Source organism: Capra hircus, chromosome 11 (genome assembly GCF_001704415.2).
Source record: "Capra hircus breed San Clemente chromosome 11, ASM170441v1, whole genome shotgun sequence".
NCBI lineage: Eukaryota > Metazoa > Chordata > Mammalia > Artiodactyla > Bovidae > Capra > Capra hircus.
Window position 1 is genome coordinate 5,879,164 of NC_030818.1, and position 21,445 is coordinate 5,900,608.

The 21,445-nt window shown below is 47.0% G+C and overlaps 1 protein-coding gene across 1 annotated transcript in view; it reads left to right on the plus strand.

The window, feature by feature from the left end:
• The window catches only part of NPAS2 (neuronal PAS domain protein 2), a 204,741-nt gene extending 184,094 nt beyond the window's left edge, over positions 1 to 20,647 (plus strand). Inside the window, exons 17-21 of the mRNA XM_018054924.1 lie at positions 3,460 to 3,651; positions 4,959 to 5,134; positions 5,990 to 6,082; positions 16,296 to 16,461; positions 19,218 to 20,647. Coding sequence (XP_017910413.1) covers positions 3,460 to 3,651; positions 4,959 to 5,134; positions 5,990 to 6,082; positions 16,296 to 16,461; positions 19,218 to 19,385 — 795 coding nt within the window. The 3' untranslated portion in view covers positions 19,386 to 20,647. The remainder of the gene's footprint in view (positions 1 to 3,459; positions 3,652 to 4,958; positions 5,135 to 5,989; positions 6,083 to 16,295; positions 16,462 to 19,217) is intronic.

The following is a 21,445-nucleotide window of genomic DNA, read 5'->3' on the forward strand; positions in this document are numbered from 1 at the left end:
GGTTATGAGGGAGACGTTCTCGGGGTGTGGTGTTTGCACCTAGATGGGATCATGAAGGGTGCTACATAGAGAGAGGTTCAGCTGAAAAGCTGTCACCCCTGCATCCTTGGGAGGTCACGTCTTAATTTATTTTTGAGAGCACTCGTGCCCTCTACTGGCAACGCCGAGAAGCATGGAGAAGGACACCTGTGGCAATGGCAGATGTGTTCTCTGATTGGTTCTTTCATCCATCTATCTGTCCATCCTTCTACCCTTCCTTCCATCCCTCTGTCCACACATCTATCCATTCATCCACCATCCGTCCCCCCATCCATCCACACACCACCCACCCACCCCTCCACCCTTCCATCCATTCATCTATCTCGCAGACACCCAGTATGTTCCAGGCAATTGGTTAGGTGCTGTGGGGGACATGGGAATAAGCAGAATAAGGTTTCTGCCCTCAGAGAACATACATCAATGGGACAGCATAGCAGACCCAGCAGTCTCTGCCTTAGCGCAAGCGTGAACGGTCTCCCTTCTTTGAGCAAAGCTTGATCTATTTGTTTGTTCGTTTATTTATTCTACTCATCGCTTCTACGTTGTTTTCTTTTCCTGTGTTTCGAGCTGTGTCTCCATTGCTGTGCTCAGGCCACTCCCCAGCTGTGGTGCTCAGGCTTCTCACCGCGGGGGCTGCTCTTGCTGCGAGGCTCTAGCGTGCGAGGGCTCAGTAGCTGTGGTGCACGGGCGTAGAGGGCTCAGTAGCTGTGGTGCACGGGCGTAGTCGCCCCATGGCGTGTGGGGTCTTCCCTGACCAGGGATCAAACCTGTGTCCCCTGCCTTGGCAGGCAGATTCTTACTTACTGGACCACCAAGGAGGTCCTCAGATAGTTTTCATATGCCTACAGGGGCAAAGGGGCAAAAAGAACTCCTTTCTTATTTTAAATATTGTTATTCCCAAACATTTATTGAGCACCTAGGATTATGCCTCAGCAGAAGTCCCATTAAATCTTTTATGAGGTATATGGTGTTAATGTTACTCTTTTATTAATGAGGAAACTAACAGTCAATTTGAAGTTTTTGAAAACCGCCCAAGTTCATACCACTAGTATGTGGTGGGGTTGGAATTGGAACTAAAGTCTGTCGGATTTAAGCTAGATGATACTGCCTATCATAAATAAAGGTTGCATTTGTCTGAACTCTAATCAGAAGGTAAATTGTATCCCACCAGAAAAAATGTTTGTTATTTTGTTTGAATACTGGGTTTTTGCTGAAATGTAAATTACCTCGTGTGCTATGAATAAGCCAGCTCGCTGAGGTTGTGTAAAGCACCAATTATGAACGCTCGGGTATTGGATCTGAGAGGATGGAGACCCAGAAAATTCTTCTTAACTTCTAAAGTGAGAAAGAGCCAAAATGGCAGGTTTTTCTGGTGGGTTGGGGCAGGAAGGAAAGTGGGGAGACCTGCCTGGTGCTGTGGCTGGACGGGCATTAGACGGGCATCTTGCTCAGGGCTTGACACCCTATGGAGGAGATGCTGAAACTAACTGATTAAGCACCTCCCTGGCGTGAGTCCACAGCTGTTGTTCCAGAACCACTCTCACTCAGCATGCGTCAGCATGTCAGTTCCATACTGGGTGTGAGGTTATGCCACCCTGAATGCAGGAATTCGGGGTAAAGTTCCAGAATATCAGGGGGGAGAGTCTTTCAGCCCTCAGAGCTAAGGATCTAAAATGGAGTGGGATGCTGCTTGCCAAGAATCTGATACAGATAATGGAAGTGAAAGTGCTGGCCGCTCAGTCGTGTCCGACTCCTTGTGACCCCACGGACTATAGCCCTCCAGGCTCCTCTGTCCCTGGGAGTCTCCAGGCCAGAATACTGGAGTTAGGCCATTCCCTCCTCCAGGGGATCTTCCCGAGCCAGGGACTGAACCCAGGTCTCCTGCATTCCAGGCAGATTCTTTACCGTCTGGGCCACCAGGGAAGCCCACAATACAGATAATACCAGTTTTTAATGCCCAAGAGGAACTTTTGATAAAAACAGCTAGTCACAGGTCTTAAGTTTAAAGTATGATAGAAATTACTAAAGGTCTCTTTCTTAAACCTTTACAGTCAACCCACAGATTACATTTTATTTACAAATCTACTGATGTGGCCAAAAATACCAGTGCTTTTACTTGTGTTCACATTCAATTAATTTATAAATTTAACAAATGGTAAATAACATTCATTATGAAAACCATTAATTTACAAATTTAATATAGCTTAACTTTTCAGACATTTCGTGTTCCTGGCTAGGCAGACTTATAAACCTAAGAAGTAAAATCTTTCTGGGCCCTTAAGGATTTCTCTTTAAAAAAATTTTATTTCTGTATTATTTCTGGCTTTTCTGGGGCTTTGTTGCTTCAAGCAGTCTTCCTCTAGTTGTGGCAAATGGGGGCTTCTCTTTGTTAGGGTGTGCAGGCTCCTCATTGCGGGGGTTTCTCTCGTGGAACACAGGCTGGAGGTGCATGGGTTTCAGTAGCTGTGGCTTTTAGCCTCAGAAGTTGAGCCTCACAAGCTTAGTTATGCGATGAAGCAAGTGGCATCTTCCCAGACCAGGGATCGAACCTGTGTCCTCCGCATTAGCAGGCAGATTCTTTACCACTGAGCCAACAGAGAAGTCCTTAAGGAATTGTTTTAAATTGGATACACCAAATTTATAAACCAAGGTTCTCACAACCTTTTGAACACTCTTTACGAACTGGAGCAAATTCTCTTAAATCTTTGCCATTTAAACTACCAGGCTGTGCTTATTGAATGTCTGAGACATATTAAGTAACACATAGAGATTAGTGTGGTGACTATAAAACTTTTTCTTAAACATCATTTTAAAGCTCATGGACTTGATGTTATCTCATCCTTTGGACTGCCTTCCTGGAAATGCACAGGCACCTAGTTAACCAGGGCAGAACTGCCCTCTCAGCTGGGAGCTGGACGGATGATACAAACCATAGGATGGGTACAGATGGTGGTCACTGGTCAGAGATTCAAGCCCGGGCATAGCTCCTACTGCCGGGACGATGCGTCCCCCAGTAGTCAACCAACCCTGGGCCACCATGATTGTGTTATTCCTTCCGTTCACAAGAGGTTTCTCCTTCTAATAAGAAAGTGACAAGCCAGTACAGACTAAATGAGCACGTCAAGTGGCATACCTGGGTCTCAGCATCTTTCTCCCTGTTAGAGCCCCGTCACTAGACCGGAGCCTTCTTGCGGGCCAGGTCAGCACCCCTGCCACCGGCTGCCCCTCTCTGGCTCATGCGCTCTGCTGGTGGCCTCCCAGGCACTCAGTGTCTCCACGTCTAGTGGGTGAACCTTCCCAGGCAGGTCAGCGTGAGTAAGAAAGCTGCCATTATGCCGGGGATAGGCAGGCCATACAGAGAAGGTGCAGGCCCGTGAGGGCAGTGATCACAGCCTTACAGCATTTCTGTTGTGCTTCCAGATGTTTCTGCAGCCGTCAGATGGATCCCTGAGCTTCAGCAGTGCCCAGCGGCCGGAGACTCAGCAGCAGCTCCAGCAGAGGGCCGGCCCAGGTCCCCAGCTTGTGGCCAGCCCACAGCTTCCGGGTCAGATAGCCTCTGCCCAGGTCACAAACCAGCACCTGCTAAGAGAATCGAGTGTGATATCGACCCAGGTAAATGTGCTCATCTCCAGACTCACTCCCTGTCACCAGCGATGGTCTTCACGAACCAGCAATCTACTTCTCCTATGACCAGAACTGGATCATCATGATGGGGTGTTTCTTGTCTTTGTCACTTCCAAGTCCCAAGTTCTATTGGTTCCCTTCTGTGTTTTATCAGTATATTAAAATGAGTTAAAGGTCTCAGGCACCTGGAACTTTCAGGTCTGATTCTGAGCTTGGCTAGAGGTAGAAATGGCCATCTCTGACATGCATGCTGAAAGCCACACATCCCCACATATGGGGACACACACATGTCCTTGGTGCCCATCATCGCCGCTGGCTTTAGGCTTCCCAGGTGGTGCTAATGGTAAGGAACCCACCTGCCAGTGCAGGAGACATAAGACCCAGGCTTGATCCCTGAGTCAGGAAGGTCCCCTGGAGGAGGGAATGGCAGCCCACTCCAGTATTCTTGCCTGGGAAATCCCATGGACAGAGGAGCCTGGCAGGCTGCAGTCCATAGGGTCATACAGAGTCGAATATGACTGAAGCGACTTAGCATGCACGCACACGTGTGAGAACAGTTATCCACTTCTGTTTACCATCCCTTTCTGCAGAGTCACCATGCTCCTCCTGGTCCCCCAGATACCCTCTCAAGCCCTGCCCTCCCAGTCATTACCACTTACTACAAGCCACCAGTGACCTTGGAGTCTGACAGGGTCACCCATCAGTCAGTGGCGCTTGAACCCAATGGATTCAAGAAGTTCTGAGCCCCCGCTTCCAGACCATCGCAGTTTGGAAGGCTGGATACAGCTTTTCCTGAAGCCTCTTTTATTTATACACATAATCATGGATTTGGGCTTCCCTGGTGGCTCAGCAATAAAGAATCCACCTGCCAGTACAGGAGACATGGGATTGATCCCTGGGTCAGGAAGATCCCCTGGAGAAAGGAATGGCAACCCACTGCAGCATTCTTGCCTGGGAAATCCCAGGCAAGAGGAGGAGGAGCCTGGCGAACTACAGTCCATGGGGTTGCAAAGAGGTGTACAGGACTTAGGAACTAAATAACAGACAATCATGGATTCAGTACAGCTTGCCTGCCCGGAGCCTGGCACTGTCCTTTAAATCCCAAAGGGTTTAGAGAACCCTTGAGATGCTTACAGTCCAATAGGAAAGCCAGTCATAAAACCAAAACATCATAATGATGGTCAGTGGGTCCTAAATGTTCAGAAAGGCCTAAGCGGGTAAAGAAAGAGGTTCTGGGGAGGTAACACCTGAGTCGAGCTGAAGGTTTACCTTTCTTGTTTCGATGGTTGCTCCAGGGTCCAAAGCCATTGAGAAGCTCACAGATGATTCAGGGGAGCAGCCTGACACCCCAGTTTAGCAGCACCACCACTGCGCTCCCATTGGCTCTGAGCCTGACCACGCCAGCTTCCGCCTCCCAGGAGGCCCCCCAGGGCCAACCCAGCCCGGACTTCAGCCATGACCGGCAGCTCAGGTATAGACTCTGTCCTTGTTGGGAAGATACCTGAGACATAGTTTTACACTGTTCATCTCAGCTCTCTGCTGAAGATGGAGGCAGAGTTTAGACAAATAGACTCTAAATCCTCTGCAGTTTTTTTAACTGAACTTTTTATTTTGTACTGGAGTCCCTGGTCGCTCAGCCGGGGAAGAATCTGCCCGCCAATGCAGGAGACCAGTTTCGGTCCCTGGAGAAGGCAGTGGCAACCCACTCCAGTATTCTTGCCTGGAGAATTCCACAGACAGAGAAGCCTGGCGGGCTATAGCCCATGGGGGTCACAAAAAATCAGACAGGACTGAGCAGCTAACACTTTTGCTTTTTTCATAGAGCAGATTAACAATGTTGTGATAGTTTCAGGTGGACAGCAAAGGGACTCAGCCATACATATACATGTGTCTATTCTCCCCCAAACTCCCCGCCCCCGCAGGCTGCCACACAACATTGAGCAGAGTCCCCTGTGCTGTACAGGAGGTCCTTGTTGGTTATCTATCCTAAATATAGCCATGCATACATGTCTATCCCCAACTCCCCAACTATCCCCTCATCCTTCCCCCTGGCAACCATAAGTTTATTCTCTAAGTCTGGGAGTCTGTTTCTGTTTTGTGAATGACTCATTTGTTAATCAACTCTGCAATTGACCTCAGCTCATGAAGTGACAGAACAGGGCTGGGGTCTCGAGGCCAGAGGAAGAGCCTCAGGAAGAGAGCAGCAGGGATTCCGTGGGGCCAGCCAGGAAGGGTCCAGTGGGGCTCGGCAGGTGCGGATTGGCTGGCGGGTCCACAGCTTGGGTACTGATCACAGTTTCCCATCTCTGTCCTCCTCGGCTCAAAGGCTACTGCTGAGCCAGCCCATCCAGCCCATGATGCCCGGATCCTGTGACGCGAGGCAGCCCTCAGAGGTCAGGAGGACTGGACGGCAAGTCAAGTAGGTGACCCAGGTTGGGGAGGGGTGGGGCAGAGAGCCACAGTGAGTGGTCTCAGGCTGCAGGGTTTCATCTGCCTGGACCAGCCACACCCTTTTGAGTCGGGCGCTGCAGGGAGGATCCACACGTGCCCACACCTTTCTAAAGGACTCCTCCCCTTAGCTGTTCTTCCTCCATATCCTGTGTCAAGAGAGAAAACTTCATGTCAGCATTCCAGGCTGAGAATAAGACCTGAAGGAAATAATTCTTTACATGCCAAGTTCATCACTGTCTTCCCGTCTGTGCAGGTCTAAGGGGTAACATCCCGGGTCAACGGAGTCTTACAGAGCCTTGTCCCCCTTCCCCAGGGCCCTTGTGCAGCTCCGGCTGGCCGCCCGATGCTGGCAGATCCCCCACACGAGCTTGTTGCTCTGTGGTTCCGAGGATGGGCCCTGAGCTGTGTGTGACCCTGTGCAGACGTAGGGCCCTCCTGCCCTCCCAGACATGGAGCCTTCTCTCTCTCCTCGCCCCGGGCTCTTCGCTTGCCGCCCCCTGTACCCGAGGCAGCTGTGCTGAGTGGATTTCATTACGAGGGACACAGGTTTACTGAAGCCAGAGGAGAGAATCCTTGAAAAGCCGTTGGAAAGTAGTTCCAAGCCCTTTGAAATAAAGCAGACACCATGGTCATATAAACACTGGCTTCATCTGCGTCAGAAGTTCACAGGGACAGGGCTAGCTAATGAGGCCTGCAGTGCCCAGACGCAGAGGCCGTCCATTCATGCCCTGGTGGCTGCCTGCTTGAAGTCCCTCTCCCTTGTGCTCCTCCAGTAGTAACAGTCACAGTGATGATTACTGAGCATTCCGGAAGACTGGGGCCCACACCTACACCCATGAAAACCCTGTGATGGTGGGGGTGGGCACTGGGGGTGGCGGGAGCTGCACACTGCAAGGAAACTGCCTTTAAACTCTTGATGATGCCCTCCATTGCCTGGAGGGGTGCGCGGGGTGTTGGTTTTGGTTTTGGACTATTCTTTCTAAATGATCCAGATAAGTGGAAACATAGAATCTTGTGACATCACTTTCCAGAGATGTTTCAAATGCAGGAAACTAGGCAAAAACAGAAATTCTTTCCTCTGAAACATCTAAACTATCATTTTCGGTCAACCCAGTAATTTATACCGTCCACGTCTCCCCGTCCATCTCCTCCAGACATGACCTAACACTCCGTCTTCTAGGGCAGGTCAGAGTCTGCCTCCCACACACACAGGCCCCTGAAATTTTGGAACCCCCAGTGCCTGTTACCATAAAATGACCCATGTAGAGATAGAACACTTCTAAAAATATAAGTGGACTTCTCCATAGTGTCTTTTTTTAAAAAGATCTTTTGTATGTAGACTGTTTTTAACATCTGTATTGAATTTGTTAGAGTATTGTTTCTGCCTTGTGTTTTGGTTTTCTGACTAGGAGGTACGTGGGGTCTTAGTCCCCCAACCACAATGAAACCCGCACCTCCTGCCTTGGAAGGTGAAGTCTTAACCACTGGACCACCAGGGAATTCCCTGTATAGTATCTTTAAATATCTATCTCTGGGCTTCCGTGGTGGCTCAGATGGTAAAGAATCTGCCTGTAATGCAGGAGACCTGGGTTTAATCCCTGGGTCGGGAAGATCCCTTGGAGAAGGGAATGGCTTACCCACTCCAATTTTCTTGCCTGGAGAATCCCATGGACAGAGGAGCCTGGTGGGCTATGGTCCATGGGGTCGCAAAGAGTCAGACATGACTGAGTGGCTAACACTTTCCATTTCTTTCCTGGTCTGGACTCCTCCAGTTCAGTTCAGTTCAGTCACTCAGTCGTGTCCGACTCTTTGCAACCCCATGAATCGCAGCACACCAGGCCTCCCTGTCCATCACCAACTCCCGGAGTTCACTCAGATTCACATTCATCGAGTCAGTGATGCCATCCAGCCATCTCATCCTCTGTCGTCCCCTTCTCCTCCTGCCCCCAATCCCTTCCAGCATCAGAGTCTTTTCCAATGAGTCAGCTCTTCGCATGAGGTGGCCAAAGTATTGGAGTTTCAGCTTCAGCATCATTCCTTCCAAAGAAATCCTAGGGCTGATCTCCTTCAGAATGGACTGGTTGGATCTCCTTGCAGTTCAAGGGACTCTCAAGAGTCTTCTCCAACACCACAGTTCAAAAGCATCAATTCTTCAGCGCTCAGCTTTCTTCACAGTCCAACTCTCACATCCATACATGACCACTGGGAAAACCATAGCCTTGACTAGATGGACCTTAGTCGGCAAAGTAATGTCTCTGCTTTTGAATATGCTATCTAGGTTGGTCATAACTTTCCTTCCAAGGAGTAAGCGTCTTTTAATTTCATGGCTGCAGTCACCATCTGCAGTGATTTTGGAGCCCCCAAAATAAAGTCTGACACTGTTTCCACTGTTTCCCCATCTATTTCCCGTGAAGTGATGGGACCGGATGCCATGATCTTCGTTTTCTGGATGTTGAGCTTTAAGCCAACTTTTTCTCCCAAATGGCATTCCCCTTGTTACCTGGCCATTATCATCAAGTACTCTTTCTTTAAAATAAAAAATATATATATTCTGTATAACATAAAATTTCCCATGTAGCTCTATTTACGTGTACAGTGCAGGAGCAGAAGCACACCCACGTTTTTGTGCAGCCGTCACCACCGTCCATCTCCAGAACTGTTTGATCTCAAATTGAAGCTGTGTCCCCATTAAGCCCTAATTTCCTGTTTGCTCTGCCCCCAGCCTTCTGCTTTTTGTCTCTTATCAATGTGTCTTCTCTAGGTATCTCATCTAAGTGGACTCATACAGTATTTGTATTTTGTGATGGGCTTGTTGCACTCAGTGTAATGTCTTTGAGGCTCGCCCATGGTGTAACCTGTATCAGAATCTCCTTGCTTTTCTAAAGCTGAATGATACTCCACTGTCTGTATACACTGCCCCTTGTTTATCCATCCTCTATCAATGAATGTGGGGTTGCTTCCTGGTTTTTGCTACTGTAAATAACGCTTCTACGCCCATGGATGTACAAATAACTGTTTCCGTCCCCTACTTTCACTTCTCTGGGGCATATACCCAAAAGTAGAATTGCTGAATCACATGGTAACGCTACGTTTAACTTTTTGAGGAAACTTCACACTGTTTTGCACAGCAGTTACACCATTTTCCCCTCCCACCAACAGGGCACAAGAGTTCCAATTTCTCCACATCCTCAACAATACTTGTTATGTAGAATCTTTTTTCATTAACAGTATTGTAATGAAATGATACCTCATTTTGATTTCCTTTTTCTGTGACTGTGCTGGGTCTCTCTCGCTGCATGAGGGCTTTCTTCAGTTTTGGTGAGCAGTGGAGACTCTTTGTTGCAGTGCCAGGGCCTCTCATTGTGGTGGCTGCTCTTGTGGTGGAGCACGGGGCACTAGGCTCACAGATTCTGGCAGCATGCAGGCTCACGGGTATGAGGGCTCAGCATTAGCAGCAAACAGCCTCCGGAGGTGTGGTGCTCTGGAGTGCTTTCAGTTCAGTTCAGTCCCTCAGTCTTGTTGGACTCTTTGAGACCCCATGGACTGCAGCACACCAGGCCTCCCCGTCCATCACCAATTCCTGGAGCTTACTCAAGCTCATGTCCATTGAGTCGGTGATGCCATCCAACCGTCTCCTCTGACATCCCCTTCTCCTCCTGCTCTCGATCTTTCCCAGCATCAGGGTCTTTTCCAATGTGTCAGCTCTTCACATCAGGTGGCCAAAGTATTGGAGCTTCAGCTTCAGCATCAGTCCTTACAATGAATAATCAGGGTTGATTTACTTTATTATTTTTTTTAATTTTTAAAATTTTTATTTTTACTTTATTTTGCTTTACAATACTGTATTGCTTTTGCCATACATTGACATGAATCAGCCACGGGTGTACATGAGTTCCCAATCCTGAACCCCCCTCCCACCTCCCACCAGAGAGATGGTTTACTTTAGGATGGACTGGTTGGATCTCCTTGCAATCCAGGGGACTCTGAAGGGTCTTCTCCAACACCACAGTTCAAAAGCATCATCTTCAGCCCTCAGTTTCTTTACAGTCCAACTCTCACATCCATACATGACCACTAGAAAAACTATAGCTTTGACTAGGCGGACCTTTGTTGGCAAAGTAATGTCTCTACCTTTTTAATATGCTCTCTAGGTTGGTCATAGTTTTTCTTCCAAGGAGGAAGCATCTTTTAATTTCATGCCTGCAGTGACCATCTGCAGTGATTCTGGAGCCCAAGAAAATAAAATCTCTCACTGTTTCCCCATCTATTGGCCATGAAGTGATGTGACCAGATGCCATGATCTTAGTTTTCTGAATGTTAATTTTTAAGCCAGATTTTTCACTCTCCTCTTTCACCTTCATCAAGAAGTTCTTTAGTTCCTCTTTGCTTTCTTCCATAAGGATGCTGTCATATGCATATCTGAGGTTATTGATAACTCTCCTGGCAATCTTGATTCCAGCTTGTGCTTCATCCAGCCCAGCGTTTCTTATGATGTACTCTGCATATAAATTAAATAAGCAGGGTGACAATATACAGCCTTGACGTACTCCTTTCCTGTTTGGAACCAGTCCATCCTTTCTTATCCAGTTCTAACTGTTGCTTCTTGACCCGCACACAGATTTCTCAAGAGGCAGGTCAGGTGGTCTGGTATTCCCATCTCTTTTTAAGAATGGGAATACTCTTCCACAGTTTGCTGTGATCCACACAGTCAAAGGCTTTAGCATAGTCAATGAAGAAGAAAGTGAAAGTGAAAGTCACTCAGTTGTGTCCGACTCTTTGTGACCCCATGGACCATACAGTCCATGGAATTCTCTAGGCCAGAATACTGGAATGGGTAGCCTTTCCCTTCTCCAGAGGATCTTCCCAACCCAGGGATTGAACCCAGGTCTCCCTTACTGTAGGCGGATTCTTTACCAGCTGAAATAGATGTTTTTCTGGAATTTTCTTGCTTTTTCTATGAACCAGCGGATGTTGGCAATTTGATCTCTGGTTCCTCTGCCTTTTCTAAATCCAGCTTGAACATCTGGAAGTTCTTGGTTCACGTACTGTTGAAACCAAACTTGGAGGATTTTGAGTACTACTTTGCTAGCATGTGATTTGAGTGCAATTGTGCAGTAGTTTGAGCATTCTTTGGAACTGCCTTTCTTTGGGATTGGAATGAAAACTGACCTTTTCCAGTCCTGTGGCCATGGGTGAGTTTTCCAAATTTGCTGGCATATTGAGTGCAGCACTTTCACAGCATCATCTTTTAGAATTTGAAACAGCTCAACTGGAATTCCACTAGCTTTGTTCGTAGTGATGCTTTCTAAGACCTACTTGACGTTGCACTCCAGGATGTCTGGTTCTAGGTGAGTGATCATATCATCATGGTTATCTGGGTCATTAAGATCTTTTTTGTATAGTTCTTCTGTGTATTATTGCCACCTCTTTTTATTATCTGCTGGTTCTATTAGGCCCATACCATTTCTGTCCTTTATTTTGCCCATCTTTGCATGAAATGTTCCCTTGGTATCTCTAATTTTCTTGAAGAGATCTCTAGTCTTTCCCATTATATTGTTTTCTTTTATTTCTTTGCATTGATCACTTAAGAAGGATTTCTTATCTCTCCTTGCTATTCTTTGGAACTCTGCATTCATATGGATCTAACTTTCCTTTTCTCCTTTGCCTTTAGCTTCTCTTCTTTTCTCAGCTACTTGTAAGGCCTCCTGAGACCACTATTTTGCCTTTTTGCGTTTCTTTTCCTTGGAGATGGTCTTGATCACTTCCTGTATAATGTCACGAACCTCCATCCATAGTTCTTCAGGCACCCTGTCTATCAGATCTAATCCTTTGAATCTGTTTGTCACTTCCACTGTATAATCATAAGGGATTTGATTTAGATCATACCTGAATGGCCTATTGGTTTTCCCTACTTTCTTCAATTTAATTCTGAACTTTGCAATAAGGAGTTCATGATCTGATTCAGTCAGCTCCTGGTCTTGTTTTTACTGACTGTATAGAGCTTCTCCATGTTCGGCTGCAGAGAATATAATCAGTCTGATTTCGGTATTGACCATCTGGTAACGTCCATGTGTAGAGTCGTCTCTTATGTTGTTGGACGAGGGTGTTTGCTCTGACGAGTGCATTGTCTTGGCAAAACTCTGTTAGTCTTTGCCCTGCTTCATTCTGTACTCCAAGGCTAAACTTGCCTGTTACTCCAGATATCTCTTGACTTCCTACTTTCGCATTCCAGGCCTTTTGATGAAAAGGACTTTTGTGTTTTTTTTTTGGTTTAGTTCTAGAAGGTCTTTTAGGCCCTCATAGAACTGTTCAATTTCAGCTTTTTCTGCAGTAGTGATTGGAGCGTTTAGTTCAGTTCAGTCGCTCAGTCGTGTCCAACTTGTTGCAACCCCATGGATTGCACCACACCAGGCCTCCCTGTCCATCGCCAGCTCCCAGAGTTTACCCAAACTCATGTCCATTGAGTCGGTGATGCAATCCAACCATCTCATCCTCTGTCGTCCCCTTCTCCTCCTGCCCTCAATCTTTCCCAGCATCAGGGTCTTTTCAAATGAGTCAGCTCTTTGCACCAGGTGGCCAAACTATTAGAGTTTCAGCTTCAACATCAGTCCTTCCAATGAACACCCAGGACTGATTTCCTTTAGGATGGATGGGTTGGATCTCCTTGCAGACCAAGGGACTCTCAAGAGTCTTCTCCAACACCACAGCTCAAAATTCTTCGGCGCTCAGTTTTCTTTATAGTCCAATTCTCATATCCATACATGACTACTGGAAAAACCATAGCCTTGACTAGACAGACCTTTGTTGACAAAGTAATGTCTCTGCTTTTTGATATGCTGTCTAGGTTGGTCATAACTTTCCTTCCAAGGGGTAAGCCTCTTTTAATTTCATGGCTGCAGTCACCATCCACAGTGATTTTGGGGCCCAAAAAATAAAGTCAGCCACTGTTTCTACTGTTTCCCCTTCTATTTGCCATGAAGTGATGTGACCAGATGCCATGATCTTAGTTTTTTTAATGTTGAGCTTTAAGCCAACATTTTCACTCTCCTCTTTCACTTTCAAGAGGCTCTTTAGTTCTTCCTCACTTTCTGCCATAAGAGTGATGTTATCTGCATATCTGAGGTTATTGATATTTCTCCCTGCAATCTTGATTCCAACTTGTGCTTCCTCCAGCCCAGCATTTCTCATGGTGTACTCTGCATAGAAGTTAAAAAAGCAGGGTGACAATATACAGCCTTAACGCACTCCCTTTCCTATTTGAAACCAGTCTGTTGTTCCATGTCCAGTTCTAACTGTTGCTTCCTGACCTGCATACAGCTAAATCATACATGTGGATTTAGCACATAAGCAAGGTTGTTTTACTCTGCATATAAGTTAAATAAGCAGGGTGACAATATACAGCCTTGACGTACTCCTTTTCCTGTTTGGAACCAGTCTGTTGTTCCATGTCCAGTTCTAACTGTTGCTTCCTGACCTGCATTATAGGTTTCTCAAGAGGCAGGTCAGGTGGTCTGGTATTCCCATCTCTTTCAGAATTTTCCACAGTTTATTGTGATCCACACAGTCAAAGGCTTTGGCATAGTCAATAAAGCAGAAATAGATGTTTTTCTGGAACTCTCTTGCTTTTGCCATGATCCAGCAGGTGTTGGCCATTTGATCTTTGGTTCCTCTGCCTTTTCTAAAACCAGCTTGAACATCTGGAAGTTCACAGTTCATGTACTGTTGAAGCCTGGCTTGGAGAATTTTGAGCATTACTTTACTAGCATGTGAGATGAGTGCAATTGTGCTGTAGTTTGAGCATTCTTTGGCATTGCCTTTCTTTGGGATTGGAATGAAAACTGACCTTTTCCAGTCCCATGGCCACTGCTGAGTTTTCCAAATTTGCTGGCATATTGAGTGCAGCACTTTCACAGCATCATCTTTTAGAATTTGAAATAGCTCTACTGGAATTCCATCCCCTCCACTAGCTTTGTTTGTAATGATGCTTCCTAAGGCCCACTTGACTTCACATTCAAGGATGTCTGGCTCTAGATGGGTGATCACACCATTGTGATTATCTGGGTCATGAAGATCTTTTTTGTACAGTTCTTCTGTGTATATTTGCTACCTCTTCTTAATATCTTCTGCTTCTGTTAGGTCCAGACCATTTCTGTCCTTTATTGAGCCCATCTTCACATGAAATGTTTCCTTGGTGTCTCTAATTTTCTTGAAGAGATCTCTAGTCTTTCCCATTCTATTATTTTCCTCTGTTTCTTTCCACTGATCACCGAGGAAGGCTTTCTTATCTCTCCTTGCAATTCTCTGGAATTCTGCATTCAAATGGGTATATCTTCCCTTTTCTTCTTTGCTTTTCACTTATCTTCTTTTTATAGCTATTTGTAAGGCCTCCTCAGACAGCCAGTTTCCTTTTTTGCATTTCTTTTTCTTGGGGATGGTCTTGCTCCCTGTCTCCTGTACAATGTCACGAACCTCCATCCATAGTTCGTCAGGCACTCTGTCTATCAGATCTGGCCCCTTAAATCTATTTCTCACTTACACTGTATAATCATAAGGGATTTGATTTAGGTCATACCTGAATGGTCTAGCAGTTTTCCCTACTTTCTTCAGTTGGGGCATAGGGTTAGATTATTGTGATATTGAATGGCTTGCCTTGGAAACAAACAGAGATTATTCTGTCATTTTTTAGATTATACCCAAGTACTGCATTTCAGACTTTCTTGTTGACTACGAGGGCTACTCCATTTCTTCTAAGGGGTTCTTGCCCACAATAGTAGATATAATGGTCATTTGAATTAAATTCGCTCATTCCATTTTCGTTCACTGATTCCTAAAATGTTGATGTTCACTCTTGCCATCTCCTGTTTGACCACTTCCAATTTACCTTGATTCATGGACCTAACATTCCAGGTTCCTATGCAATATTGCTCTTCACAGCACTGAACTTTACTTCCATCACCAGTCACGTCCATAATGGGGCACTGTTTTTGCTTTGGCTCCATCTCTTCATTCTTTCTGGAGTTATTTCTCTACTCTTCTCCAGTAGCATATTGGGCATCTACCCACCTGGAGAGTTCCCCTTTCAGTGTATGTCTTTTTGCCTTTTCATCCTGGCTTCATGGGGTTCTCAAGGCAAGAATACTGGAGTGATTTGCCATTCCCTTCTCCAGTGGACCACTTTTTGTCAGACCTCTCCACCATGACCCATTGTCTTGGGTGGCCCTAAGAAGCATAGCTCATAGTTTCATTGAGTTAGACAAGACTGTGATCCATGTGATCAGTTTGGTTAGTTTTCTGTGATTGTGATTTTCATTCTGTCTGCCCTCTGATGGATGAGACTAAGAGGCTTGTTGAAGCTTCTTGATGGGAGGGCCTGGCCATGGGGTGGGGGAATCAGGGTCTTGCTCTGATGGGTGAGGCCATGCTCAGTAAATCTTTAATCCAATTTTCTGTTGATGGGCAGGGCTGGTGCTTCAGCTGAACCCAAATCCCTTTCTCTTTGGCTTCCTTCTTTTTCTGATCATTTTCCTTCACACTTTTCAGGAAGCTCTCTCGGCTCTTAGAGTGCTTAATATGCTCAGTACACACATTAATTCACTTGGCAAGAATCTTGCCCTTAACTTGTTTGTTTACAATGATGCCAACAGCATGCTGGGTAACACTGTTGACTCTCCCAGTTTTGCCGTGGTAACATTTGTGGGGATTAGTTTGCCCCGTGGCATGTGGTATGACCAGGGACCGAACCCTTGTTTCCTGCATTGGCAAGCAGATTCTTATCCACTGTGCCATCAGGGAAGTCCTCATTTGGTTTTGATTTGTATTTCCCTAACGACTTTCACGTGCTTATTGGCCATTTGTACCTTCTCTTTCCAGGATGTCTACTCAAGCCTTTTGCCGATTTTTTTAACCAGGTTCTTTGCATTTGTTGTGGTGGTGAGTTGCAGAAATTGTATTTAGGTACAGCTGGATATCAACCTCTTACTAGATACAGGACTTGCAAAGATTTTTCTGGCAGCTTTTTTTTTGTTTTCCCAGCAGTGTTTTCACTGCATGGAGAGAGTGATGCTCACAAGGTTTTAGCTGTGATGAAGTCCTGTCTGTGTGTTTTTCCTCTTGTCATCTGTGTCCTTGGTGTCATGTCAATAGTTTTTATAAAGGTCTTTCTTCTGTGTGTCACCAAACAGGTATCCGCAGAGCCAGGCCGTGTTTCAGAACCCGGATGTGCACACCACCAGCAGCAACGCCACCACCCCTGTCCTGCTGATGGGGCTGCAGCCCAGCTTCCCCACCTCTCAGCCATCACCCCTGAAGCCTGCACAGGCCCAGCCGCAGCCTCCGCACTTTCTTCAGGTGGGGCTGGGCAGCGCCTGGGGAGGGGGAGACAAGGCCGAGCCCCCAGCCCAGGCCTGATGGGCCCTTCCTTCCATTCCAGGCTTTCAACGGGGTTCTAGGTGTCAGTATAAAAATAAGCCTCAGACAGATTCATATTTGAAACTTTATCATTTCTGAAGTTTATCATGCTTCAAGTTGACAAAGTCTATGTATAAACAGTATGAGAAACTTAGAAGCAGCTATTTGGCCTCTTGTCGTTATGCACTAAGAAGGTCCATTTTTTAAAAAGTAATTTTTATGATGGTGTCTACACTTTCTTAGAGCAAATATCAGACACTGATTGCCATGTTTGTTGGGCTTTTTAGTGTGTTTATATGCAGTATCTCATACAAGTAGAAAATTACATCAGGTTTAAAGGTTCATCAAACTTCCTTTAAATGAATGAGATAACATTGCATGAATTTAAGGCTTTCCAGGAAAATGTGGGGCATGTTTCCTTGTGGTCACTTCTTTTTTTTAACATTTTATTTTATATTGGAGTATAGCTGATTAACAATGTTGTGATAGTTTCAGGTGGGCAGCAAAGGGATTCAGCCATACACATACATGTATCCATTCTTCCCCAAACTCCTACCATATCCAGGCTGCCACTTAACAATGAGCAGAGTCTCCTGTGCTGTACAGTAGGACCTTGTTGGATATCCATTTTAAATGGAGCAGTGTGTACATGTCCATCCTTAACTCCCTAACTATCCCTTCTCTCCCTTCACCCGCTCTGGGGACCATAAGTTCCTTCTCTTTCAAGTCTGTGAGTCTGTTTCTGTTTTGTAAATAAGTTAATTTGTATCATTTCTTGTTAGATTCCACATATAACAGATGTCATACAATATTTCTCCTTCTCTGACTGACTTCACTCAGTATGACACTCTCTAGGTCCATCCATGTTGCTGCAAATGGCATTACTTCATTCTTTTTAATGGCTGAGGAATACTCCATTGTATATAGATAATCTTGTGGTCACTTCTTACTTTAAGCAAGTGCCACATGCACTGGAAGGAAGGGGTGTGAGCCAGTGTCTGGGGGTTCAGATGGGACAGAAGTGTCTGCTCAGGGTCTGGCCTTTCCTCCCACACATGCCCATGTGCCCCTTCCTGTCCAATGGGGCCTCCCCCACAGCCTCAAGCCCCTACCACAAGGCACAGTGTAGCTTTTGCTCCCCCACCCCCACCTGCCCCGCCTGGGCATCCTTGAAGCCATAGGTGAATGTGCAGGGTGACCAAGATGCAGAGTCCTTCTCGAATTCTAGCTTGTAATTGAATTTCAAGGCGGCTAAACCAGCTATGGCGTAGTTTTCAGATCTCCCTGACACCACGTCTTGCTGCTGCTGCTAAGTCACTTCAGTCCTGTCCGACTCTGTGCGACCCTATAGATGGCAGCTCACCAGGCTCCCCCATCCCTGGGATTCTCCAGGCAAGAATACTGGAGTGGGTTGCCATTTCCTTCTCCAATGCATGAAAGTGAAAAGTGAAAGTGAAGTAATTCAGTCGTGTCTGACTCTTAGTGACCCCATGGACTGCAGCCTAGCAGGCTCCTCCATCCATGGGATTTTCCAGGCAAGAGTACTGGCGTGGGGTGCCATCGCCTTCTCTAACACCACGTCTTAGTGGGAGTTAACTCTGGACCTCAGCTTTGCTCCCTGGTCAGCTTGCAGGACCCTGGAGTGATCTGGGATGGAACTGATGAGGGGAGAAGGCAGGGAGAAGTCAGGGGAAAAGCTAGAGGCTGCCCGTCTATCTGTTCCTTCATTGGGAGCCACCAGCATGCTTGCACGTGCCTGTTCCACCCAGATGCAGGGCTAAGGATGCAAGGAGCACTCAGGGACCCTGAGCGCAGGGGGACAGGGGACATCACAGAGAGCTGCCAGGCCTGGGTCAGTGTCAATGGAGCACTGGGGCTGGGGAGCCAAGGTCAAAAAAGGACAAGGCATGGGGACGGAAACACTCCAAGTGTGGATGGCTGAGTGTGAGGTGTGGGGGGACAACGTTTCAACAACAGAGGCAGCCTGAGCCGAGGTAGAGGGGCAGATGTGCCTTGCACAGCTTTGGAAACAGGGTGGACCAGGTTCCTTGGAGGGGCGATTTCATGGCTGGGAATAGTGCGAGGTGAGACTGAAGGTTCCAGAGTTAACGTCTGACCAGTTGAAGTTGTTGCGTCAGTTGTTCAGTCGTGTCTGAGTCTTTGAGGCTCTGTGGACTGTAGCCCCCACCCCAGGCTCCTCGGTCCATGGGATTCTCCAGGCTGTGGGGATACTGGACTGGGTTGCCATGCCCTTCTCCAGGGGATCTTCCCAACCCAGGGATTGAACCCAGGTCTCCTGCACTGCAGGTCGATTCTTGACCATCTGAGTCACCAGGAAAACCCAGTGAGTTTCTGAGCTTCAAATTAGGATGCTTCCTGGCAGATGGCAGTATTTGGAAGTGATTCTGGAAATTGGGACCACCAGTGAAAAGTATGCAGGCCTGTTTGGATGCTGTGCGGGCAATGATGTACATGTGGTGTCAGGTTCCAGGATCCAATACCGCCTAGGCCCCCGGCCACCGGGCCAGGAGGAACCCCTAGTGCTGGCTGGAGAGCTGGGCTTCCTTTCCCCCAGGTCTTCAGGCAGGGGAGGAGGACCCTTCAGTCTGAGGAGGACTGCATCACCGCCCCAGCCATTTAGGGAAGGAGTCCCTGAACCCCAGAACCTTCCCTGGAGCTGGCTCCTTTCTTTCCAGGTGCAGGTGCCAACCTCTCTGCACAGTGAGCAGCAGGACTCCCTCCTTCTCTCCACCTACTCGCAACAGCCAGGGACCCTGGGCTACCCAACGCCGGGGCCCGCGCGCCCGGCCCGAAGGGTCAGCAGCCTGTCTGAGTCCTCAGGCCTCCAGCAGCCGCCTCGGTAGTGGCTGGGCACCTTGGTTGGGTCACATCAGCTTTAACCAATGGATGGATGAGGGGGCGGGTAGCCAAGGAGTTGGGGAGAAGAGTTTAAAGGACACCCCAACTTCCGTGCACGCCGCATCCATTTCCGAGCTCCTGGGTGGTGACCATGTCCGAGAGCGGTGGCCAGCGTGGACATGAGTGAGCAGGGAAGCTGGCCCTGTTTCCCCTTTCCCTGTGCTTCACAGCCACAGTCTGCAACCATACCCAGACGGACCGACCGCGGTCCCCAGCGGAGTGCATCAGTGCATCACTCTGTTCAGCTTAGACAGGGAGCGTCTCTGCTGGATCGCCCCTCCCCCCAGCGTGGACCAGTCTGCGCCACGTGCCCATGTGCTCATTGGCCTTCACTCTCCTGACCCTCTTTCCTCGGAGAAGCACCCGGTCAGCGATGTCTTGAAAGGAAAGAAGAGATGATTTTTTTTTTCTCATTATTTTTAGATGATCGTTTCTGTCTTAATTTGCACAGCTGCACAAGGAGATAACTTAGGCACTTTCCTTTTTTTTTTTTTTTTAAATCAAGTCTCCTGACTTCACGGGGAGACCCCAGTAACAAAAACAGCCCACCAATCAGAAAGCAAAGCTGGGCATTATTAACCAGACTGCAGCCCCTCACCTCCCACCCTCCCACCTAAACCCTAATGGAATGAGACTCTTCTCCCCACACCGTTCTGGTGATCGGCTTTTTTTTTTTTTCCTTATCCTGAATGTAACACTGGACTGTTTTCTGTTGACTTCCCGGTGATTGTGACTACAAAGGTGGACTCAAGGCAGAGTACAATTCTGCAGGTGACGTTTTGGGATTTCGACAGGACTCGAGGACTGTGAAAGGGAAGGTTTTACAGGCCAGGCAGGACCCCAGGAAAGCCCCCTCCCCCCATGCTGGCCCTCAGTGCGAGGGTGCCGCAGCTTTCTACACATCTTTCCTGACCGAGACCCAGGAGTGGATTTTCCTTTTCAAAAATGCACTTTGCTTTTTTTGTATGTTTTGTTGAGATGTTTCTAAAGAGAAGATTTTATGTAATTATAAGACGAAGTGTAGTGAATTGTACAGCCGTTGTAATAAGGACCTATTTCTATATAAAATACAATTGTATGGATTCTGTGTAAATTATTTTGTATCTGAGACACCAGTTCCTTTCCCAAAATATAAAAGGATAAAAGTTTTCTTGTGTATTTCTGTGAGTGGACATTTTGTAATAAATTAACAAATTTGTATAATTTCCTTTTGAGGCAGTTTCTGTACCTTGTTCTTGATGCATTCATACCTCTCTTTGTCAGTAAACTTTTTTTTTTTTTTTAATTTCAACACGTTTCTAAGGATAATCAAAAATGCAGAAAAGGTGGGAGCGAGCAACCAACAATCTGGGTAATGGCCTTAGGTTTTTTGAGCTCACATGCATCTCAGCCTATTGGGATCCTGATTTTATTTTCAAGACTGTGCCAGAAGAAATCAATGGTTCTTTTAGAAATGATAGCAAAACAAACTGACAAAACCAGAAAAAGTTCCTGGAAATATCTCTAACTTAAGAGACATTGGGTAATCCATAGAGATGACCAAGCCATTATCCACAGAAGCAGGTATAGCCCATAATTAAACTCACCTGGGCTAGGGTTCCATGGCCTCTTGCTTGCCAGCACTTACACAGCAGTGATGCACCCAGGGTTTGTGTGTCTGTATGGGAGACCTGTGCACACGCCATGTGGATAGGGGAGATACAGCAGACGGCACCCCCTTTTCCATGAGGCTTCAGCACGCTGGCATGAGGGTGCCCTGGCACACTGAGACTGCGAATCACTGAGATGGCAACGCTCAGCAGAGCACGGTCGGAGAGAACCAAGTTCCCCTGCTTGTTCCATCACTGGAGCTCTGTGTTTCTACCTGCCTCCCTGTAAAAGAGAGAAAACCTCTCTCCATTCTCTGGCCAGGATCAGTTTTCAGCGGCCTAAGAGGCTGCCACGTAAATACATCAAAAGGAGTTTTAATTATTCACACAATTGCGATATGAATTACATGAAAAAA